The 26182-nt window shown below is 36.4% G+C and overlaps 1 protein-coding gene across 5 annotated transcripts in view; it reads left to right on the top strand.

Moving 5' to 3' along the window:
• Window positions 1-26182, top strand: part of LOC102237426 (semaphorin-6D-like) — a 158919-nt gene that overhangs the window by 80477 nt on the left and 52260 nt on the right. For all 5 annotated transcript variants that reach the window (XM_023330701.1, XM_023330703.1, XM_023330702.1 and 2 more), the window contains 5 exons: window positions 8509-8711; window positions 12115-12229; window positions 13872-13929; window positions 17099-17155; window positions 17400-17501. In XM_023330701.1, coding sequence (XP_023186469.1) covers window positions 8570-8711; window positions 12115-12229; window positions 13872-13929; window positions 17099-17155; window positions 17400-17501 — 474 coding nt within the window. In that variant the 5' untranslated portion in view covers window positions 8509-8569. The remainder of the gene's footprint in view (window positions 1-8508; window positions 8712-12114; window positions 12230-13871; window positions 13930-17098; window positions 17156-17399; window positions 17502-26182) is intronic.

The following is a 26182-nucleotide window of genomic DNA, read 5'->3' as shown; positions in this document are numbered from 1 at the left end:
GGGACTCCTGCTGCTCCCTAAGACTAATACCTAGTGCATTCGGTGTCAGCCAACAACATCCATTTTTATTGAATGTTCAATCTTTATGAGAAGCAAACATCTTTATTCCTATTCTTATAGAACAAGGTGAAAATTGGATCAAAGCAGTCCAGGCACAGTTTCTTGAGCTTTCGTCTCTTTGTATCAGCATGTCTTTACTTTAACACAAACTCTCTTAAGATCTGTCATGGAAGCTCAAGTATAAAACACACTCTAATCTGTAGGGATTATTCATTGAGAACAGAGCAGCCGTATTTTGACTTGGGGTGACAGTCAATGGCCCCTGCGAGGGGACAACCCATCACTTGTCTGAATTTCATAGATGCTAAGGTCAAAGTAGTGCTCCCTTGGGAACTGACTGAGTGGCAGGATGGCAAAGAGGGTCCCAGCCTCTCCTGACAGATGCATCGCAGGCCAGATCCCATGGAGAGTCTTGGGGAATAAAAACAATATCATACTGACACAAGGCAGCTGATATACTAATCCAAGAACTCTAGGCCTAAAGGGACCATTGATTTTCTATTCATTGTAAAATGCAAGAAGCCACCCGTCATTCCTCTTCGACTGTAAAAGCTAATGAACTTAATAAAATGTTTCCCTCGAGCCATTTTGTTTAGGACACTGTGGGATCTCTGAAATATTCAGAAATCCCCAGCTACTTTATCTAACATGTTTTTATTCAGCTGCTTAGACGACTTGTTCAATTGTCTATCTTGTCAGGCAGCTCTGGAGGTCTAGTTCTAGAGTTTCACTATATAAGTAGAGGTACTCAATATAATTTCACGTAACTTTTATACTTTAATTTCAAAGTCTCATTCATTATCACAATTCTGCTGTTGCCAAGGCATTCTTTATTAGGATGGATTGTAACTACCCTGGAATAAAACTCTTGCACATGTCTGACACACACGTGAAAACAAGTCTATAGAATCCACCTCTTTCTCCTGTGGGTGTTGTTCTCTCAATTGTTGTTCAAAGCTCCAGGATCCCAGTTCCAGTTTGCCCTGGCAACGTCTGGATGCTTAACCACCGGAAATCTAATTAGCAAAGGCTTCCTCAGCCTTGCTGCGTTGAGAGCAGAGTTGCAATAACCTGCAGGTACAGAAAGAAATAGCTAAAAATATATATATTATGGTAATATTCAAGTACAATGTTAGATTCATCTGCAGAAAATTCAGTTCCACACACCATCTAATAGTTTTCTAAGTCAGCTGTTGATGGTTTTTGTGGTGTTAACTCCCAACTTAAGAATGATGCAAGTGTTTGAGGAAAAACAACTTGGATCTGATTGGGATGAGCTGTGTGATTTGTGTCATGGGACTGCAATCAGGTCAGTGGTCCAATGAATCTTACCAAAGGAGAACTGGGAGGGACAACGTGGCTCAGGACTCAACAACACAATCTTTGTCTGAAAAACAACCATTTCTGTCATGCGCTGCTTTTCCTCCTGTCACATTTCAACTCGCATGTGGTTGTTTTGATAAGACATTGGAACCATTGGGTGGACCCAGGCCCTGGAAAGCATGGAGAACCAGAAAACTTGACACTCAAAATATACGGTTTGATATGCTTGTTTGAAACTTCACATCTTTGTAAACACAACTATCAAACTTTAAAGGCTTTCCGAAGCAGCTAAGCCTTGGTTGCTAAGGTATTGGTATAAGAGGAGCTTCTGAAACCCTACTGGAAACTCGGTCATACTTTTTCTTGCATACATTTCATAACATCACATATCACATACAAAATTACTATTGTTTCTTCTGATACTCATTAAACCTTCAATTTAATATCTTGCTTTTCTTTATTTGTGAATCCTAATATTTCAGAAAACATGTTTAATTCTTGATGTATTATTTGATCACCTTTTATGTCACAAGTGATGATGTGACTAATAATGTCTAAACATTACAAAAGGTCCAAGTTTGTGCTAACCACAGTGGGACACTGTATAAGTGGGAAATGGGAAGGAGAGCCACCCATCAATGGTTGTAATTTCCAAATACTTGCGACCATTTCTAAAAATGTTTGAATCACTATTGTAGTAGTTCAGACACCTAAAATGTGCTAGTATGCATTAGTACTCACAGTGGAAATCATCTTGGCATTATCACAGAGGTTAACTTTCACAGTCTTCCTTGTTTTGCGATTTGGGTATCCAGCCAATCACCTTCAAGGAAAACAAATGTCGCTCTGGATTCTTTGCAAAGCCCAGCCAAAATTGTGTCTAGTCACATTGCACTGAGGTATTTTAGCATCCCAAGCTGGACCTTTTTTTGAATAATTTAGATGTGCTGTACAGAAAATTCTGCCAATCACCATTTTTTTTATACATAACTGGGGTTTGTGTTTCACAACAAATTCTGCAAAACTAAACCGCAGTTTGGTGGTGGTCCACTCTATGTAACAATATGTCAAAGTGAAAAGTGCTTTGGCATACAGACACAGGAAACCTTGTTTCAAAAAGCTTTAAAATAAATTAATGTTTTACTGCAGTAACATTATGTCCCACTGCAAATTTTACAAACAAACTACTATTTGATTGTAGTACATTTTAGAGCAGAAGAAAAATCACATGTTGAGAAATAAATCCTCCTACTGTGTCACAATTATTGATCTCCCTGTTATCGATGATGTGTTTACTTGATCTTTTTTTAATTTTTGAATCATTATTCTGCTAATCCTGCAATAACCAATTTCCATCTTGCTGGCAATGTTAGTCAGATTCTTGTCTAAAATGTTCTGGCATTTGCCTGAAGCCATCCCATTGCCAAGGTTCCCAGGTTCTGTGGAAGGAAAACTGGCTCATAATATCCCAGATCAGTCACAATGTGTTACAGAGGGCTTTAGGAACCACATATTCATTTTTTGTTGCCCACCAGGCTCATCTGGAGGTTTTGTTGCAGAATAGTCTCATTTTATGAAAGCACACAGTTCCAGGCAAAGTTCTAGTAGCATTTAGCAAACATTCAGTAAGAATGGTGGTAGGACAAAAAATGTTTTTCCTGTCATCCCTCTGAAACAATTGCTTGGCATGTAAATGGCATTTAATGGTTGGAAGGGGGAAATGGTGATGCCTATATCTGTTTCTGGTGAAATTTGGCTTTTTTACCCTCTCCCCTCCTCACAATCCTTGTCATCCTCATCACTGTGAGTGGGTACAAATCCAGGCTGGTTTTCATTAGTTAAGATTAACCGCGGATGCATTCGTGTCATGACTTACTTGTGTTCCAGAGAAACAGAAAGTTATTCATTACAAATTAGAAGTTGCTAGAAAGTCAGGCTAATATAAAATGATTTTAAAACTACTTACATAATGCTTTATTTCCATTTCTTTAAAGATATTGTTGGGGTACTGGCAAATATGCCATCAGGGACTTCAGTTAATAATTAATTGCCAACTTGGGATTTTTATCCTGTCTCACTTAATGTACTCTAATTAATTTGTTTTTAATTTTTCAGTGTGCTGGAATAAAGTGGATTTATTTGAGACTTTTTAAGTAGGACTATGGGTGCCAATAAATTTGTCAGTGTCTGTATTAGTTCCCCATAAGCTCAGGGATATCCATTTGGTGATATACAGATGTATATTATAAAATATTAATTGGCTATTATAGTTTTGCAGATTAGTCTTCATACAACTGGGAAATTGCAGAAAGACAAGAGAGCAGTTCTGGATCAGGTGAATGCTCCACTTTTAATAGTGTGCAGCAGGTGTTTGTTAAAATATATATATATATTAGGATTAGACCAATGCATGGAAAGCAATGGAGCTGATTGAGGACAAAATTTAAGTTTGAATTTTAAATTACATTTTATGAGACTGTAATACCAGAACAAGTGGGGGGCTATAAAGCAATAACATTTTGTCAACTCAGGCTCATTTATCCTGTTAGTCAAATGCCTCATGTCTTTACAACCATTTCATATCAGCCCACAGATACAACGCTTTCTATTCATCAATGTAAATGTTAGATAATCAATAAGGTTCCCCCACATCTCAGAAGCCTTTATCCTCTAAAGCAGTACAACTGTCAATGTCTTCCAGATGGCTTAACAAGTCCAGTTCATTAAAAAGCGAACGATTGGGGCCCTCCCTTCCAAACCCTCGAACACAGAGAGTAAGTATTGGGTGGGAGAAGCGGTGGCTTATTTCCCTTTGACAGCTGTCAGCTCATCAGCCACCCACTCCCTCTTTAGACACGTAGTCATTAACCCATCGACTCTCTGTTAGGTTTAATTAAGAAAGTTAAGACTTCCACTTGGGGTTGTTTCAATGGTGCATTTACATGGCAGGTAAACGAGGGATCTCAGCAGCTGATCTGTTCCTATTGCAACCATTTAGGGTAAATGTGACAAACATACCTCTCTGTTGAATAAACGTATTCATAATCTATTGCCTCAGCAGTTTAGTATCATAGTTGAAATTTGTTTTTCTGTTCCAAATGTAATACAGCAACTCTGTTTTGCTACCTGAAAGAGATGCATCTGACACATGTGAATGTTTGCTAGGTTTTCACCATTTTTGGGTGCCTTTTGAACTCAATGAGCTCTATAAAAAACATGATCAACCTAATTTAATTTGAAAGGTCTGATTTAGGTAATTGAGTTGGAACTACAGTATTTTATTTAGTTTGAAAATGAAATTAGTGATCTGCATTGGACCTGAAAACCGGCTCCACTCTCTACAATGTCAGATCTACAACAGCTCAGACCAACCAGTTTTACAACATGCCCCTGTGGGAAGCTGATTAGTTTGTTTATTACAGACGGTGAGTGATAAAATCTACCATTGTATTTCTTTCTTCTGACTGATGCTTTGTCCTAAACTTGCAATCAAGTCAGTGATTTATAAATCTTGAGTTCAATTTGTCCTTAAGATAAACCCTTGTCTTCAGTTGGTGTTTGTTAGAACATTTGAAACAGAAACGCTTATAAATGAAAGATGTGTAGCACTATCTCCAAACCGTCATGAAGTTTTGAACTAATTACGTGTCTGAGTGTAATAACTTGTGTGTTGCGCAATTTCTTGCGTTCACTGCGTTTGTCTTGTTTTGCATGCATCATCGTCTCCTGGCAGTGTTCCTTGAGTTAAGTAGGTTGTCAATGAGTTCAGACTGATTTTGGTCTTTCTCACGCGGAAATAATGTTCCTCGGATGTGCTGCACACAATGTCTGCTTGAGCATGTCCATAACAGACGTTAGTCATATTCTGTGGATTGCTTTGATGTTTAAACTCATGGTTATCAGAAAAAAAGCATGGAAACCACTGCAGCCTATCAGCTATTGTCCTCATATGCTGCACAAGCTGTTGTAATTTTTTTTTTTTTTTGTATTCTCTCTGGGCTCCCTTTTCTGTTCTCACATAAAAAACATGTTTCTAAAGTTGTATTGCCAAGTGACAAAGTTTGTAAATGTGGGAACACCTTGCAGTGTAGACAGTGTACTGGACAAACTTATGCACTAGTTGAAGTCATCATGGTTTAAAGTTGTATTTTCCAAACCCGTAATTTAAGCGAACCAGCATCAGATACAAAACATTTGGGACAACAGTTCAGACTGACATTTTATTATGCTTTTTAAGTGAACTGAAGTGTATTCTCAACTAACTGTTTCAACTAAATAAAATGAGTTTTATTCTCTGCAAATACAAGAACTTTTACCACCAATATAAACAAATTGGATACAATTTCTTGCCTTGGCATATTTTTCTTAATAAAACTGTCAGTGCATCTTGTATTCCGTTTGGTTCCAAATCTGAGATTGTTATTTTAGATTCTCTGTTTTCGGTTTCTGAATTTCTTATTTCATTTTTCTCTGCTCCTGATGCTGTGAAAAATGAGGATATGTGTATTATTAGTGGTGCAGAAATGTGCCTCTTTGACACCTCAGAGACAAATTAAGTGGAAACATAGTTGTTGTCTTGAGTTGTTTTGATGGAACTTGGAGTTTGATGCAGGGATATTCTGGGGTATTAAAGAGTCTATATGTTGTACTGAGCTTTAAAAATACTACCAACTACCAAATGATTCTTAAAATAATTTTAAATTAGTTTCTGCAAATAATTTCAAAATGTTATAGAACATCTGGATATTAGAAAATGTAAAGAAAGATATATATTTGCTGTCTTTGGTGCATGTGAACTTACCAGTTCCACTTGAAACCAATAGCTCCTCTAATAAACAAACCTAACAACAAATGTGCTTGTTCTCTTTGAGCTTTTGTTTGATTAGTATGTTCAATAATCACCTTTTGTGTCACCTTTAGACCCATGGTTCTCAAACTGTGGCACAAGTGCCTTCATACTCAAAGTTTTGCTAAAACAAACACTGTTCAAAAGGAAGATTACACACAATCATTTGAGAGACCTGAAATGAATGGTGGAGAACCAGAGATAAATGCTGGTGGCATGGATCTGGGAAAAAAGTCACACCCAACTTCACAGTGTTCCAGCTGCAAGTTGAACAGCTGGATTTGCCCATTTTTGTGCTCATTGAACAGGATATCTACTAATAGCAACACTAGCTAATAACATACTTCTCATTTTTTACACTTAAACGTCATATCGTACATTCATTTTAAAGAAATATTAAAAATGCAATGATTAGTGACTAGCTTAAGGAAACAGGAGAGCAAATAAAGAGTTTGTTATTGAAGAGATATTCCTCCACTTTTAAATGTGTGGGTTTCATTTGGGTTTTATTTGGGTTTCATTTGGTTTGGGGAGTAACTACCAATGTTTTCACTTGAAATTACAGCTTCAGAAAGCCTTCATTTTAAATGTTGCAACTTTAAAGCAAAGTAAAACTAGCTGACTTTTTAAAAGTGTTTTTAGGACATTGACTGAAATAGTCAATGTCTTGTTTTAAGGTGCCTGACATTTGCTATCATTTAACACTTTTCTAGATTCCTGATACAACTTCTTATCCAACACAAACAATAAACACACAGCTAAATACAGCAGAATTTATTTTAGAGGGTTGGGAACAATTGAAGAATAGCTTAGAACGGCATTTCCCAATTCCGGTCCTCAGGCCTCCCTGCCCTGCATGTTTTAGGTGTTTCCCTTCTGCTACACACCTGGATTGAATATATGGGTGATCAACAGGTTTCTGCAGCACTTGATGGTCATGCAATCATTTGAATCAGCTGCTCTGGAATAGAGGCACATCTAAAACATGCAGAGCAGGGAGGCCTGAGGACCGGAATTGGGAAACGCTGGCTTAGAACATTCGCTTCAACTTTTTTTAGCATTAGCAGTTAAGATCAATATGTTTGCGATTAGAATTTATTTCCCCCACCTTTGAATAAAGACATCTAAAAGAATAATCTTTGATAGAAACATATGCAAATGCATCAAGTTCTCCAGTTATTTCTGTGTTCTGTAATGAGAGGCAATTTTTGCATTACTTAAATTACTGAAAACTGCTGCTGAGTGTGAACGATTTATTTCTTCTTAACTTAAGATTTTCCATCTTAGAATTATTCCTTTCTCTCATAAGTCATTAGTCTGGTTACACTTTCCCATCTTTATGGTTTATGACCTGGAACTTAAAATAGGTCGACTATATAAACACCATAATTCCTTTGGTGCTCACTCAGTCTTCATAGAACAATGCTGAGCTTTGCATCCTTTCTGCTGCAGGATTTAATTCTCTTTACCTGCTGTCCAAACTCCTCAAGTATTAGTGTGTGGCAGTATGTGAATGATGAATTTTAATTTTGCACATTTAGGTGCTTAATGAAGATAGACCACCAAGAAGAATACCAATTTCTTTGAGTTAATATTTCCTGACTTTGATTCTGACTTTGACACACTTAATGTATATACCTATGGTCACCTAACCTATTTTTTTCTTCATCTTTTCTTTAACCAGGACTAAACTCCTTCATTTTAATGGTCTTTTTTTTATTAAACTGTCCTGACAATTTTAAAGCTAAAACAATTGGTTACAAAAAAATTTAATTAAACTCCTTTTGCTGGCACAATGGTTCTGTCACTTCAGGATATAGTTCACTAGACTCCTGAAGGTGTGCTGTATATTCTCACCGCAATCAGGATGTTATGATGGAAGGCTGTAACAGTGCCGTGTCAGCTCTGAAAGACATTCATGGATGGTGAATGTTGCAGGTGGTCCGATAGCCTGCTTCTTCAAAGCTCGATATTTTGTGCTAGTGCTTTTTTTGACATGTCATCACCTTCTTTTCTTTCTTTTTTTTGCTGTTATCTCAGTAGTTGAGAATATGCTCAATGTTCCCTTTCTGAAATGACTTGAAGTAAATGTAAAAACAGAATAAAAAAAAAACATCTTTTTTTATAGCTTAGTTAATTATTTGCTTTAATTTTCATTGTTTAAATCAAATTTAAACATGGATCAATAAAAAAATGTGACAGTCCAGTTTATTTCCCATTAGTTTAGCATGGATTCTAAACAATTTTAGTTTATTTTGCCATTTTATTTCTCATTTTAGGTGAGTCGGGGGAGCCTACTGTCGACCATGAGTTTCTAGTGAAGTTTCATCTTCTGCCAAAATGAGGCTGACGTCCGGATCGCCTCGACCCATCCTGCCAGCCTTTCTGGCTTTCACCGTAGCCGCCTTTTTACCTCAGTTGTCCTCGGGAGCTGCACCGTTTCCGCAAGACTTGGAACCAATCAGCATCGTGGGCAGAGAAAGTAAGTTCAAAATTGTCTGTGTTGCCATGGTGAACCTTGTTCCAGGAGTAATTGTAAAACAAGGTGAGGGATTATATATCATCAGCAGGGAGCATGCCTTAGTGAAAGTGGACGTGTTTAAGACCATGTTTGTTGAAAGTACCTGTGCAGAGATTTGTTATAGGGCTTGAATTCATTTTAATTTTTTCTCTTCATTTTGGTATGAAAACAGAAAAGACACAATGGAGAATCTGAGCTGCATTTTGAACTGTCCACAAACTCTGTCAAACCAGAGACAGAACTAGCAAGTCCAAGCTCTAAACTTTCAACTGAATTGCTTGTTAGTTACAACTGTTTGCATCTGATATGTTAAATGTGTATAACAACTCTTTTCTGCGTTTGATAAATTTGATAAACTATATATGTTCACTAATATGTATTGTCCGATTTAAAAAAAAAAAAGTGTGAACTTAACTTGTACTATAAGGGAAAATTAACAACATAAAAAATAGTGCAGTTATTGAAAATATGTCCTATTATAAAACCCTAGTGTTGAGAGATGTATTTTTATTTGTTTTCTAATAACTAAATACCTAAAGAATTCACCTCATGAGATGATTTTATTGACCACCCTCAGTTCATTCAAATGCAAAAATAACAAAAAACCGCAAAAAATAACAAAAAAAAAATTGTTAAAACACGTACAAAAAGAAGACGAAAACCACTAAATAACACTGCTAAATGAGAAATCCGCAAAGGGCGCTAAATATTTTAAACACATACAATTAAGCATTGCCAATGTTAACTTTTGGTCAGCTTGTTTCTTATCCCTTGTATACAATACAACATCATCTGTATAGCTCTGATGGGCAACATTCTGGTAAATCAGTTGACAGGCTGAAAAGTAAAGGTCTATCATCAAGCCTTGTTGAATCTTGTTATTTTTTAGTCTTTTTAGTCATATTTCAACTTGCCTGTCACATTGCTGGTACACCTGAATATCCAAACTGAGTGACAATAAAGGACATTTCTTTTTACTACTACAACAACTAGCAGCAGCTCTCTTTCCTCTTTCTTGTGCTTTTTGTACGTCTTTTTTAAAAATTCTTCCTTGTTCTTATTTTGTTGAAAACTGAAGTTTTCAGAGTTGCTCAAATGAAGCTGCTAGCAGCGTGAACTTTGCAGGAGGATCTTGGACAGTCAGGAAATAAAATTGACAATGACTGCTATATATTCATTATATTTCATTCATTTTATTTGAATATCAGTTCAATTTTAGTGATTTCCTATAGAACCTAATGAAAAAAAATGCAACTGAGAACCATAATAAAATGAAAACTTCAGAAAAGGTTACACTGCATAGTTTGACATCTCTGACACACTGTCTTTAACATAATATCCAAGAGAGTAATCTGTAATATCCTGTCATTGAAGAGGTCTACAGAAGAGGCCTTGGCTACCAACCATTATGACCCATAATTGATTTAAGAGGTGGCAGAGATGATGGCCCTCATGCTGTAATTGATCTATCTGGAGGAGAGGAACGCAACCATTAGCAGAAATAGCTGCACTAATAGTACTATATGTGGAGCTGCATCCCAGGTGTAATGAGAGCAATTTGTCACCTCTGGTTCAAGCAGGTGACTGAGCGGGACAAGGTCTCTCACAACTTTGACATGTCCATTATGAATCATAGTACTTTGTCTGAATCAAGTCTATGAAATCACACCTAAGTGACATCTCCATTTGTGAGAAATGGGACTATGTTAGCATCATAATCTTGTTTGTGACAGATTGTGTGGACTGTAAAGTCAGCTAATCTTCTAAAGTGAGTGAAGATGTTTTATCTTGAAACTTCCTTCATAAAAGCCAAAGCTATTTGGGGACTTTTCTTTGGAATTAGTTTCTTAGCTTGATGTTCTGAGTGGTCCAAGCATTTGACTGATCAAAGGGCGTGCCGCAGAAAACCAATGACTGTATCTAATGATTCTTCTTTTATGTGGTCCTTTCCATCAAAACTCCTTCCAGCAAGTTGGCAGAACACATAATGTTCCTGCTCATCTACTTTGCATTACTTCAAAACAGCTTTTTTTTTTTAAATGGTGAGCTAATTCTCTACAGTGGTTAAAGCCATAGAGCGTATAGTATAATCATTCCCTGTGTAAACATGTTTTATAAGTAGCTTTCTGTGTAAATCTGTGTGACCTAAACATGTCTTCAATTATTATTTTTTTAGATCAGATATGAATTCCCAGGGAATGTAATGTACAGAGGACATTGAATAGTTTTAGCAAAGTTAATTTACATTTCTTTACAACAGGATTTTAATCTATAACTATTGACTTCCATATTTGATGTGGATGATGTCTCGGTGTTTGCTTTGAGGTGGGCCAATCTTATTTTAGCCTAAAGCACTTTCTTGTTGTTGGTAGATGTTTTTGTTTAATACGGACTATTTTCAAGGGACGTCAGTCTGCTGACAGGCTGTCATTTTGTCATTTAAACTTCTGGACACCATCACTCATTGTTAAAGCGTCTAGTGAGTTAATGTGCTGCTGAAGAAGAGATGGGGGGAGAGTGGAATTTCCATTCAGTAGAAGAGGAAGGTAAAAATGAAAATCTGCTTTAATGGAACATGGAGCTGATGTATCACTCTTTCTATTTGCTCCAGCTCACTGGCTTCATCTTATCTTGCAATTTTTGTGCAACAGCACACTCAGATTTTTTCTTATGCCTGAACACACCTTATTTCTCTCAAGTTGTATTGTACCTTTTTTTTTCCTCTAGTGTCTGTGGATTCGAAATGTTCTTTTGCAAGGTGAAACTATTTAAATAGCACTCATGACTGCACCAAATTGAACTCCTGTGACCTCCGAAACAGATGATTGCTATTTTAATGCAAGTTGACCCAGACAGACAGTCTCTCCATTGAAATGATTTTGTTTTTGTTCCTTGTCTCTACTTGGCACAGACCCCAGGTGTGTCTGTTCAGAAACTCTTACCAGAAGCTGTTTATTTAAATCAGATTGACTTTGGTGACATGAGTGCCTAATTTGCAACTTAAGATGTCTTTTTTTTTTTTTTTTGCTTCCTTATCCACCTCTACAAGTGCACATTAGCATACACTAAATGCCTTATTTTATGTGCAGAATAATCTAGATTTTCACCTTGAGTAGTAATTTTATGGTGGATGAATATCTAGCTATTGTTACACATCTGCATTACTCTGATACTTAAAAGAAAAATATAGGGGGAAAGGCTTCCTTTTAGTTTTAATGTTGCCTTGTTTATTGTCATTTACATGTCATTCCAACTTTACATTACTACTGTAGGTTTTAATCTGTACTGAGATGTGGCTTTGCTATAATTTAATGTATTACGTCCACTGAAATGTTTCCTTCACTCCATCTTTTGACCCATGCAGCCTCGTACCTCTACCCCAGCTTTCAGGGGCTCATGTCGGACAACGACACTATCCGCTTGGGCCTTGACTTCCAGAGGATGCTGCGGATCAACCACATGCTTTACATCGCTGCTCGGTCAGTCTTGACTCTTGAATAAATCTAATTTAACTCTCTTTTGTTTGAAATTTTATTATTCTGGATCACCTCTATGTTCAGGCAAAGGAAAGCTGGCATTTAGGGTGGCCGCTAAATTGTTGTACCCTCAATCAGTCAGATATTGCTTCTGATTAAATAGCTTTTTATTTCTTTCCTATTAAAAATAGCCTGATAAGTGAGAAATTATAACCATATTACTGTAGGTTAATTCTCATTTTTTTATATACAAAGTTGTGGAATGTGATGTATGTGAACACACAGAGGAGCAAACTTAAAAAAAAAAACATAAAAACATTTTAAAAAGTTGTTCAAATGTTCTAATCTAGATCTATCATCTAAACTTAATTACCCACTGATACTGTAATCTTGTGATCCATGACAATTTAAAAAAAATAATGCTTCTTGTGGTTCTGATATCGTTTAAACTCATATAAAAAACCCACAGAACTACTGCCAATTCCACTACTTCAATATTTGGCAACATCTTCTGTTGTCTTTAAATAACAAATTTTTACAATGGTTCATTTATGGGCATATTCACATTTTGCATAGAGCTGCTAAACCTGAATCACAGACTTGTGAACTCAACAGGGAGTTGGGGGGAACAACATATTTCAGAATATAGCAGTAATTAAATGAAGAAAACAAACTTTAGTTGTTAACTCTGCAGCTTTAGTGAGGGAAAAACGTTAGTATGGCGTCTGAAAAATCATTCCATCCAGAACAACAGCTGTGAACAGCATTAATTAATAATGTTCAGATGTAGCTTTTCACCATATGTGTACAACAGAGATTGAAAAGACTAACACCAAATCCGGTTTATAGAAACAGGAAAATTCAATGCAGTAAGATTTTCTTTCTTTCTTACTGCAAGGCAGCAGGGCCAACAACAAAATGTGACATTTTATGAACAGAGAAGTAAAGTTAACTTTATAAGTTTATCTCTTGGTAGTAATATGTGTACAAATGAGGCTGATGAGGTACTTTTTGAAATAGGAAGAGGATTAAGAAATATGATTAAATATGAAACTGCCTTTAAATTAGCTTAATTTTAACACCTAATCAGGTTTTTGATTTTTAACTAAATTTATTTCTGTTTCTGTGGCACCTCTTGGCCTGCTAGAACCTTCACTAATCCTAATCTTCACCATTAAGGTTTCATTAGGTAATTTTCTAAAAGGCACAAGGTTTTTCCTTCTCCCTTTTGCTAAACAAGTTCTGCTTCAGCGTTTGGCTTCGTTCCAAACTGCAGCACCCCGCCTGCCAAGAAATCCATCTACAAAGGTATAGAGAGCCCTGATCTACGTAAATTGGCTTAATATTTTCCACAGCTGCAACATAGTGTGCCTCACTCCACTTAGTGAATCGTGTGGGTTTTGTCAATAGTTGGGGAAAAAACTTTCGTAAGGTTTTGAAGCCAAACTTTTTTTTTCCACCTTCTAGATGATGTTTGTGTGAAGCTGGGATCAATCTCTTTGAGTGAAATCAAAGCTTGTTTCTTTCCTTGTGGTTGAACTGCTGAGATCAAAATATTATCAAAGTTTGCATTCAAAAAGCTTATAGAATGAATAAAGGCATGCAGAGATGACTGTTTTTTGTCTTAACTCTCTCTCTCTTGCAGGGACCATGTTTTTGCAATCAATCTTGGCACCTCGTCTGAGCAGATAATCCCACAGCAGGTAGGAAAATATTTTCACTGCCATGATTGAAAATCTGCTTCTGCTGGTTTGCCTTATGTGATACAATGTATATGAAATTATTTTTTCAGGTTTTATTGCTGATTCTCTATCCCTCGTATTACACCTTGGGTTAGTTATTTTCCTCTTGCAAATACATTTTTTTTTTTACATAGAGATTGACATTCAGGTGTTTGATTTCATGATCTTTTAGAATAATAATCCTTAACCTACGCTTGGTCACTCTTAGCCATTAGTGGCCAAAATTGGAATTAGCACTGCATGTATTTAGGAATACATGGTCCATTAGTATTTTTGATGTTCCGTTTACTGCAGTATCTACTTTTCTTACAGTGAATTGCTCTGGCTGACCATGTATTCATATGAAGCAATTTGCTTAAGTGCTAGGCTACTGTTTGCATCTTTGCTTCCTGTTTTGATATTACTCATTGATAATTTGTCTTAAAGTGCTGTTCCATTTTAATATGTAAACAAAAAAAGGTGTAGATAGACCTTATGTTTTAAACACTGGCTTAGCTAATTGCAGCTGGACAACTTGTACATCAACTTTTGACCTTGATAATGCTTCAAGTCAAAGCTGTCATTGCTCAATCAAAGTTTGCAATATTGCAACTGCAAAGGATTACTTTAATGCTTTTTTAGTAAGATGATGTATTTTAGATACCATGCATTCAAAATCTACATGTCGACAATGTAATTAGCCAGTTAAAGGGAGGAAGTTAAATAATGGTTGATGCCCACACAAGATCTGATTGATGTGACTGAGATGCTAAAGTCCACAGAAAATGGTGGGGTCATTGTAATGATGGGAAAGAAATAAAAGAGGAAGATGGGGATGTATTGTCATCATAGTATTAATAACAGTATCTCAGTGTTATGCATAACATTAGCAGTATGCATTGTGTGTTGAGAATAACTAGTGTTTTTTTTAAAGGTGGGGAATGGAGCACCCCGAGTTATTTATGCAAGGCATTTCTGACTTTTATTTTCCTTTTTTTCTTTCTGAATCGTACTGTTTACACAAAAAAGCAAGTTCTTGTAATGTTTGAGCCTGATTATTTTCTACCCTTTGCCTTCTTTTTCATTCATGTAGTAAGCAATCTCTCTCCAGACATGCATCTACCACAAATGAAATTGTGTTGTTGTTGCTTTCGCAGTGCCTTGTTCTCCCCTATCTGAATATCATTTGTCAAACATGATTGCACTTAAATAAAGGCTCTCTGAGGTCTGAACTTTTTGTTTGCTTGTATTTAGATTAGCCCCAAACATGAATATTTGTTTCGATAAGGGCACTACTTGATGTCAAGGATGATCTAAGCTGCTGATTTGGGTGAAGGCTGTTGCACAATGAAAATGGGAACTTCTAAGCACTGCAGTGTTCTCCTCTTATGCGAGAAGCTTAGTATTAAATGTTTGAACGTGATGCATTCTTTATTCATTCACTCAAACTTCTCCAGCCTCCAATATAGCGGCAGCAACTGAGTGGAAAATTATAAAGCCTGTTCCCTTATTCTCCTTCTCATTCTCCTTTCTTTCTGTTATCCATCTCCGCTAGATCATTAGTGTGTGACTGACTCATACCACCAGAAAATGGTATGTCCTCATCACAGATCCATTCCCTTTATGCAAGCTCATTTTAAACCGCCTCTTCATTTTTCACACCAGTCGTTCATTCACGTTCTCCCCTTCATTGATCTCCCCTGGTTTGAGTGGCTGTATGTTTTTATTAGTAAACCAAATCGAGCTTAAAGGAGACCAGAAATATTACCATAGTGCTGACTCCAACTGAATTGTATCAGTTCTTTACTAAACTAAATCAGAGTTGTGTTGAGAAAACAATTATGAAATTATAAACTCATTTTTTGCAAATGTTTATCATGTTTTGTGCATCAGCAGGGAGTTAAATAGATATTAACTCAAAGTACAGGAGCCTTGTGGTATCATTTTGTTCTACATCTGGAACCAGAGCTGAACCCTGCATTCCCTGTTTTTTCTTCTGCAGCTTTGTTTTAGTTAAACCAATCTCGAGACAAACAGAAGAAAGAATGAAATCTAAAGGTGTTGACAATAACTCAAGAGTAGGATCTAAAAGTGGCATTCTCTTTATATATTTTTAAATAGCCTTCAGCATTTAATTTGCTGGTTGTGAGATTTCTTTTTTAATAAAAGCATATTTTATCTCTCAGTAAAATCAAAGATGAGGTGAGGTGTTTCCACAGAAAAGACAGATTAATTGAACTGTTTGACTGATTCTTCACAAAAAACAAGTAATTATAAATGTGAAGTTGCATAATAACTGGAGGCTAATTATTTATAACACATTCAAATGGATTCCAGGAAATCAGTTTGTTTTATCCTGAATAAAATTCAGGGATATTTAAAATAAGTGATGGCTGAGCAACAGCGGTTTTAACCTACAGACTGGAAATGGCTTTTCATGGTTGGGGGCTGTTCCAACACACCCTATCATGTCACTGAGGAAGATATCAAACTCTGTCTGATCATATATTGTTATGAGATGTTGGCAGAAATGGAGCTTAATTGACGCAGACATGTTGACAACTGCTTGAATTCTCAGAGGAATGCAGGAGGTTCGGAGAATTTTATCCGTAAATTAGTCGACAGTGAGGAGGAATGCCTTAATTCTTTGGCTGGCAAAGCTTGTTAACAAGTTGCTGGATCTTTTTTGTACCAGCTCAGCATGTATGAGGCTGTGATACAGAAAGTGTGAGTTGTTTTCATGTCTACAGATGGAGGGCAGGATTGTTTTTAATTTGTTTTTGGCCAGAAGGTTAATTGGGATTAATTGACTTCTCTTCATATAGGCTGTAAAGTGATCTGAGCTTCCTTTTTTGCAGTCTTTTGTTTCTCTTGTATTCGCAGCCTCACAGATTCGCTCTTATCTCCGAGTGATTTTTATCTCTGAGGAGCCACAGTGTTTGGCTGCCCACTGATGAGCCGCTCAGGCGCTGCGGGGGTCCCTGATACTTCCCTGTTTGTTTTTCCCCACAACAGTTTTATTGAAATTAATGAGATTTTTATCACAGCGGTCTTGTAATGGCACTTGAACGACTAGGAGCGACGGAAGCTGAGATGGTGAGAAAGAGTCTTGTCTTTTGAGCTGACAGTTGGCTGTCTTGTTGTTTTCCAGAAACTGACTTGGAAGACGAAGGATGTGGCGAAGTGCACTGTGAGAGGGAAGAACAGCGTGAGTATCATCATCTAGAGAAATATATTTTCATCTCTCTACTTGTGCTGTTGGTCTGATTTCTCCTGCAGTCCTCCTTGGCCCATGTCTGTTTTCAGCACAGTGACAGTTTGCACTAAGGAATCTAAAGATTAGAATAATGTGCTGTTAAGCAGTAAAGTTGTTTGTGTCTTGCAGGAAGTTGCTAAAACCTCATTTGATTTTATTGCTTTGCAATAACACTGAGCTTATCCCCTCCTGACAGGATGAATGTTACAACTACATCAAAGTGCTGGTCCCACGCAATGATGAGACTCTGTTTGCCTGTGGCACCAATGCCTTCAATCCCACCTGCCGTAACTATAAGGTAGGTTACTGCACCGCTGTGTGCCGACTGCTGGCCTCAATTACAGATAAGTGATCTTTTTGGGGCCATAATGAGACACTGTGTTTGTGGCAGTGTCCTTGCATGCTCTCAGTTGCACTGTGTTATTTTTTCTCTCTTTAAATGGAAATGACACACTTTTGCCACATTAGTGTTGCCCTGCCTTTATGTGAAAATACCATTATCCATGATATAACTCGTATGTTCAGGTCACAGACAGATGCAACGGGTTCATTTCCTTCGAAATGTGAAGTTACAACAACACACCTGGATAACAGAGTATAAACTTCCTCTAGACAACTCAGTAATATAAACTTTGGTACAAACCTACTATTGACACATTATTTACTGTACATGTGTAAGAATTGACTCGACACAATGAGCACAACTTTTAGCAGCAAGGTTGATGTTGGTAAATTTGTTTTAGTAAATGTTGAAGCAGACAAGCAATTTTTGACAGTTTGGGATGTAGATTCAGAAGCATTTTTATTATATCTGTTTGAACTTTCTGTGTAGAGAATACTACATATTTTGCATATTCATGTTCAGATAGGATTTGGCTCTTAAGTCTTTCACCTCGGGATTCTTCCTCTGTATTGGTCATGTTTTTCTTTTTTTTATGTTTTCTCTTAAAGAATTTTGTTGGCTCTTGTGGCCTTTATTTGATAGTGAAGTGACAGGAAAGATGCTTCACAAAGTAGATAATTAGCCCCTCTATGAAAGCATAACCTTGAATTTCGTGATGTAGACATCAACAAAGCTGTAGCGTTTTAACCAGTAGCAACATTCAATTGCAGTAACCAACATTCAAACCAAAGAAGGCTGCACTGAGACTGCTTTTTGGCAAAATATTGCAGATTTAAGCACAGTCACAGTATGAACAAACATATAAAGGTATCACACTTAAGAACCCATTTAGACAGCTTATCTGCAAAAAAAAGTTGATTTGGATAATATTTACTCTTAAAAAGTGTCTGCTTTGGATGTATGTTGGCTGTTCAAGTGCTTTTAAAGAAGCAGGATTTATTTTGATCATCTCTAGCTTACAGCCTAAAATACAAAAAACGCAGTTTAATCAAAGTGCCCTTTTGCATTCAAATGAGAAGTTAGAAATCACTTGTAAACCTCTAGTTTCTACCCAGCGCTCACTGTGGTTTTCTGTAGACTAGGTAAAAGTAATAACTAATACTGAAATCTGATGATAAAGTCTGTCTAGTAAAGATCTTCATTATAACAAACTCCTTGTTTCTATTTAACCATCACCGCTATTGTTGTGCATCTCTGTGGCCGATGCAATGCAAATCTCAATATGATGCCAGCAACCTGATTACTTTTAGATACATAAACAATAAAAAGCTAGTGGGGTCCTTAAGTCTCTATGAAAATATGGTTTGTTTTCTTATTTTCGGGTAAACTATATTAATTCAGTTTGAGTCAATGACAAAACAAAGCAAAAAGGATATTATTCAGTTGAATATACTTAAGTAATTACCTTACAAATTAAAAAATTGTTTCACAACAATTTTGTGTGAAATTGTTATGATTTCACACAAAATCGTATTTTGTATGTACATTCATACAATTTCACATAAAATTGTATAAATGTATCAATTTACATTCATACCAATTGGTGTGAATGCAAATTGATATATTTGCATTCAAATGCAAATGTATCATTCATACCATACAACTGGTATGAATGCAAATTGCATGAAAGGCATTCATACAATTTGCAATCCAAAGGTCTTCAAAAAGGTCCACCAATTGTAGCCATGTTTGGAAAACCAGAATTGCAAAAGTAAAACACTGAGCTTTAAGCAAAACTATAAATCCACACTGCAGATGTAATTAACATTAATTTACTAACCCAGCAGTAAGTAGCAAAATGCATTTTCTATATCAGGAACATAAAAGTATAAAGTCAGTTTACTTTCTTCCGTGCCTACTTGTTTTATAATCTATTAAAGATTCAATGTTGCTTTAAGTTTGAGGCAGTATCACTTATGAAATTAACTGTAATGACAGTAAGGTTGTTCAGTTGTGCCTAAAAGTTTGTTCCAAGGCTCTTCTGGGACATTGAGGAGGTAATAAAAAATAGAGTAATACATAATTTAAAAAAAACAACATGGTAGACGTATTGAAGGTCTTGTTCTTAATCACTGTATGGCTTTCCAATCTGACATTTTTTATTTGTTATGGAACAGATGTCATGACCTTCTGTAATAAAGGTCATTACATATTTAGCCATCTTGAAATTAGCTGGGAAATAGTTGCTCACCCATTTTGAGCGTCTTTGTCAAGGACAAGTTTGAAACTGAGGCAGGTAAAGCTGACGTAAAGCCAGACCGCCACAAATACATCATACTTTCATCAAACTTGCATTTCTGTATTTCAATGTCATTTTTAATTGGTCCTATGTAACATTTTAATCTAATAAATGAAATGTCTTATTTTTATCATATGTAATTATAAAATAATTCTTATTACAATCTTCACTCTGTGTGTAATTAATCCTGTACAGCTAAAGAGAGCTTGACTGATTTCACCGTAACATACCTGCCTGTCTATCATAGTTTTAAAGGCATTCATACAATTTGCAATCCAAAGGCTACTTAGTGGAAGTCTGTTGACACATTATATTAACATTAGTTTATAGAAAAATCTCTTTATTGCTCAATAAGGATCTAGCAAAGGTTTTTATTGTTATAATTAGATTAGACAACTTGAACATTCTCCCACTTTATTGAGAACATCTTGATAGTTTGGGAGACCTGAGCAACAAAAGCTAATGTTATAATAAATCTCCTGTAAAATGACACCCACAGAAGCTGCTACAAAGTGAGGTCGACCCACGGTCTTTGCAGAATTTGTCATCTTGAAAGAAACTCTTTCAGTCAGCACTTCGGCCTCCAAACAGCTGTGAACTCATACTGACTATGTGCATATAAAACAACTGATTTAATGTATTTACAGGAAGGATTCCAACACAAATTCAGCACTTAAACAGAGAAACTCTTCTCAAGTGTTCGCATCAACAGACTTTCTTGTTGGCATATATGAAGCATCAGATGTTTTTAGCTGAAAAAAGTGATCAAGCGGTTATTTTGATATTAGCAGCAGGTCAGCACTGATCACACAGATGTGGGTGTCATATTTATGTTTTACATGGTAAGCTGACGTTTTGTATTTTATGTTGGTGAAAAATATGTTGGCTCAACAAGACACGGGGAGAAGCAATCTGTTGACAGAACACAGAATACGCTGATGGTTGCTCCTTTTACACCTCTGGCATGATGAAGCTGAGGGTGGAAAAGGAAGAAGGAGAAAAAAGTAGGAGTGGGAAAAGCAAGTTTGCGCCAGTTTCACCTCAGCTTTATTTACCAGTGATCATGCCTGTAATAAATCACAGGCGCTGCTGGTTAAACGAAATAAATTTGCTTTAATTTTGGATCGTCCCTAGATGAGTTCCCTGTGAAAAACTCCTACGGTTTGATTTTTGTTGAATGAAATCCAGCATGACGTGGCCTTGGAGGTGACATCACCCGTCTGGACTATGATTCATGCCGGAGCATTAGAAGAGGGAGTACAACTCATGCAACACAGTAAATCTGATGGTGTAAAGGAGTCTGAAAAACAAAAAAATGCAAAAAAAAAGCCTCCCAGTTCAAAATTTAATTTTCCCACATCCTCAGTGAATTGGCCCAGTTTAAAGTAAGAGGTGATGAGAATCTGTGCTTCCTCCAGCTTTCAGTGGCTTTAGCAGGAAGATGAGAAGTTCACTGGAATGAAAATGTTTTGTTGATAAAATTATCAAAAAATATGGCATTTCACAGTGGATATTAAAGGTAGCAAATGTTTAACATATATATTTTGGGGTTTTTTTAGATGTCAGCAAGGAGCATTTGTGAAAATGTCTCAATTATGGTACCCAAAGTAAGGATGCATTTTTTTGTTTCCCAGCTTGTCATAAGTGAATGAAAGGCACAGGTGAAGAGTTTGTGTAAAACTAATATTCAACCTTATATTGGGTTGAGGAAACGTAGATGTTTTGTTTCTACTTCAACACCTAATGATTTAAAATTATTTCTTTCAAATTGCTCCTAGTTTACCGTAAAAAGAATATAGCTTGTCAGAAAATCATAATCAATTGAAACATAAGTGAGATTTAAGCATTTCTGTATGTACCTAATAATACTGAAGAAAGGTTTGTGTGAAACTAATATGAAATGAATAAAAAAAGAAAGATATGAACTAATGCAATGGTTAAAATACATGCACATGCAACAGTTGCAACTTTCTAAACATACACTGAAAACCCTTTTTGTTACAACTGTTGTGTGAAGAATATAAATCCTGAGACAATCATATTTTACTTTGAATTGAAAGCTTTAATCATGCCAACACTGTCTCAAACAATTACTTACAAACTGAACAGAATCAGGATTTTTGCGTATGATTATGTCCCTACCTAATGTGTGGATTTGTCTCTACTTGAATATTTAATCCTAATGTGTTTGCTGAACCTCTCTTCACTAAATATATCATCTCTACCTACTATTTATATATAAATCACATTCTCCATCAGTACTATAATGCATATGAATTGCAAAAATAAATATTTTAGGATAAATAGTTATATTAAGTTTTCATTCTCAAAATGTTCTCTATATTCATACCTTGGAGATCCATCTGCAGCCCCATATTTCCAGGCGTAACAAAGCTACCTTTGCTTGTCTTTCATCTTCATCTTTTGAAGATTTCTCTCCAAATATTCTCTATTAATCCGAGTATAGCTTGCAGCGGTATTCCATGAGATAGCAAGCCCACAGGCTGTGGAAGAGTAAATAAAAAGACCTTGTGCCTTAAGGTTGGCTCTGAGACAACCCAGCTGTAAATGCTTAAGTCATGGAATAAAGGGAGACTTGTTCAATAAATGCCACAAATTGAATGAAAGCCTAAAGTGAGATGGATTGGAACATTTTCTTGATAAATAGTCACACACTCATATCTCCACAATTCAATGTGGAGTTTTCAGGGTGGCGTTGCACATATTGTTGAAATATTCAAAACTGCACCCATTAACATAATTGTGATATCTTCCTATTCTCTTGTAGGTAATGATTTACAGCTGGTGTGCTGCTACTGTTTCTTTGACGGTTTCTAAGATTCTGTTCTTTGGTTTTCCTTTGCCATAAGTATGTGACTCTGGCAGTGCAAGACCATTTAAATCTTTATACTGTTGCTGGGAACTGGTTCATCAGAGTCTGATGAAAACATATGGACCAAAACCAATAAATATGAGAGATCCATGAAAACTGCCAAGCTAAATTATTTTTAATGGCCTAATTTGAAAGAAAAACACTAAAAACACTTAGCTTCATGATGTTGCATTGGCATCGAAAGAAAACACACTCACTGTTTCATATTCTCCTTCTTTTATCCCTCCAGTCTCCTCCCAGCAAAACTCACACTTACGACCCTTGAGATCGATGAGGACACATAGTGCTAAAAAACTTTTTTTTTTCCACTTGATGTTTACTCTGCTTCAGCCCTGACCTCATTCTTGATATTTTATTAATGTTTGAACAACATATATAAACAATTTGCCATTTAACTTATAACAGAACCACATTTTATGTATATATATATCTATTTTTTCGAAAGTAGTTTGACAGGAAAGAGGGTAATGAGAAAGCCAGAAGACATGCAGCAAATGTCGCCAGGCCGGGAGTCGAACCTGCGACCGCCGGCACGAGGACTAAGGCCTCAATACGTAGATTGTGCGTTGCCCCTGCACCACCACAGCACTCCCCGAACCACATTGTGTATATAAAAAACCAGATATAATAAAGCACAGACAGGTTTTGATAGGTGAGGTTTGTCCAGACTATTATGTCTTCTGTTTATTTCTATGCAGTAACACAGTAACCCTATAGTTTTTAACCTTGGTCTAAACCATTAACCTTTTGGAAAATTCTAAAATTAAAATATAATTAGTAATTGCAAAAATTAAAAAAAATATAAACAAAGAAAAGATTTAGAAAATGTAGTGAAATGACTCAATGAAGTCTAGCGGGGTCACTGGGAAGTTGATGCTATATAATTTCTATTGGTCAATGCACCACACAGACATGCACTCAAAATCACTTTTTACAGCTGGATCTGTATACCATTTGTGAGCTCATTTGTAAACTCTGTGTGTGTAAATAAATCCTTCCTTAAACGTTGTGTACTCTGGACCCGGTTTGTAGTGCTTCAGTGAAACACTGAGGCAGGAGATCAAAGTTTGAGACGTCTAAGTGTGCTCATAAATCCAGAGGTTGCTTAGATCAGCATTTAGAAACTAAGCCGGTGATGTTGAGACATTAGCTTAAAGCGATACTGATATAAACGGTGTGCATAGATAAACAGTTTTCATAACACTACAAAGGATTAAAAGACATTTTTAGTGATGTGATAAAGTAGCTCCAAGCTGACTGTCATGGAAAACCACTTTAGCTTTTTGCAGTGTTTTTAGTACAAGGTAAGAACTGGCTCCAGACCCAGACCTGGTTAGCACCGAGTCTGCTTCAGTGGAAAAAAAACTCTCCCTCAGTTTTAAACAAGGTTGTTTCAACTCTTACACAGCACATCATGTAAATAACGTATATATTCCAAATTAGTCAATATTAACCTTTAAACCTTTTAAACAAGGTCTTTTTTTTAACCTACCACTTTCTCTACATGTTTTTTGAGGTCATAGTGTCAACATAGTTTTGATCCGATTCCCGGAGCAGTCTGGGGGATTATGAAGTAAGCAGAGCTTCTCCACAGGCTGACATTACCTGAATGTTCTCCAAAATCAAACTCTGGCTCAGATGTGCCAGCGGTCCTGCAGAGAAGTTGATGTAAAATGTTTAAAGGGCTGCGTTTCGACCTATATTCACACGTTATCATCTTCCTGCCACAGACTCCCTTTATAAAAAGAGCGGCTGATTTACAGCTTTACCAAAACATCCTCTCGCCTCGCACCCCTCATCTGTTTCCCTCGTCTGAAAAAGGAGGAGGAATGACTGTTCAGACTGCTGGAGAAAGAGGGAAGAAATATAAGTCATAACAAGGAATCTGTTCCTGAAACTGGACAGAAAAAACATGTGCAGGAGAGTGGGGGATTGAATCAGATTTGTGTGGCTGTGAAAGACATGAGTGGATGCCTGTCTATGAATAGGCAGCTTTGCTGCCCAGGCTGCTGAGACAGCTGGTGTGTAGACAGCAGAAAGGCTGTCGTCAGCATGCATTAATGATGAAACAAAATCTTAAAGCGTTACAACCGTCTGTCTTCCTCTGTGCTGTGTCTAATGACCCTGCAGTGTCTTCACAAATATGCAGAACTATCACTTCTAATTTCTGAATTTATTTTTATTTAACGAAACCCTGAGTCGTTGGGAAGTTTGTGTAATACAGTTGATTCATATTTCAATAAAAATGAAAAAACCCTTCAAAAACAGCAGGTTGGAGTCTAAACTGCAAAGCTTTCTGTCGTCTTTATTTCAATATTTCTCCTAACTTTCTTAATATTGTTAGACTTTATTTCAAGGAATGCCTCAATGGTTATAATTAGCTCTGCAGAATGCAGTTGTCCTGAAGAAAGTCTTGACAGTGCACACCACACTTTCTGAACTACTTTGTAACCATATTTTTTTTTACTTTACCATTAAAGCAGTGCTTACATGAATGTACCTTTAGAAGTGTTTCTTATAAAATAAACATGTTTCCACTAGCCCTTAAAGCTGCTAATGCGAGGAGTGGACATATTGAAACACCAAGTCGGCCAAACAAATTGTAACTGGTGGCAATAAGAGTTTCTCCCACTCTCTGAGTTTGATCCCAAGTATCTTGAAATTTGATGTGGGAATGTAGAAGAAATTGGTGAAGTTCAAGATGTATAAATATTTTTGCAAGATTCTGCCTTTGTATTAGCATGAACACTCAAATAGCAGCAGTTTGTTAGATTAAATTTAAAGATTTAGATACCAGCACCTCAACCTTCACCATCTTTGCTAAAGCTTCTCTGCAGAGGACAAACTAGATGTTGCTGCAGTTGTGAGCAATTTCCCTTTAACTGTTGCTACATCCTGAACATTGGAATCAAGCATTAGGAAGTCTGTGGTATATATTTTGTTTCATTTCTGCAACTTTGAAACATGTTTTTGTGAAAACCTCAACAAATCCAATCAAAGTTTGCCTTTGATGCTTCAGTGGAGCGGAGTACAATAAAATTGGAAATAGTGCAGTATGTTTTTTTCATCAAAAGAAGTCAAACTTGCAACGCAGTTGGAATTCTTATAGCTGTACAGAGATGAAGGTGAAGATCTTGTCTTGCATTTCATATATTTTTAAGTCTAATTTACATTGTTCGTGGTGTTTATCCAGCACATGGATGTCAAATGTTTTATTATGAGGTTCTAACAACAGAACTGATTTGTGTTAAACTAATGCTAATTACATATAATGATATAATACCAAAACAGTGACCTGAAATACGTCTTTATCAGATCCAAGTTATGATTTGCGCCAAATTTAAACATCACTATTCGCAATGCCCATCCAGTTTTTATTAGCGTTATTTTATTTTATTTTATTTGCGACACCTCCAGGCGCTGCAACCATCTTCTGATGTCTAT

Source organism: Xiphophorus maculatus, chromosome 3, assembly GCF_002775205.1.
Source record: "Xiphophorus maculatus strain JP 163 A chromosome 3, X_maculatus-5.0-male, whole genome shotgun sequence".
NCBI classification, from domain to species: domain Eukaryota; kingdom Metazoa; phylum Chordata; class Actinopteri; order Cyprinodontiformes; family Poeciliidae; genus Xiphophorus; species Xiphophorus maculatus.
Note: the sequence above shows the minus strand (reverse complement) of the source record. Positions and strands in the feature narration are given on the sequence as shown.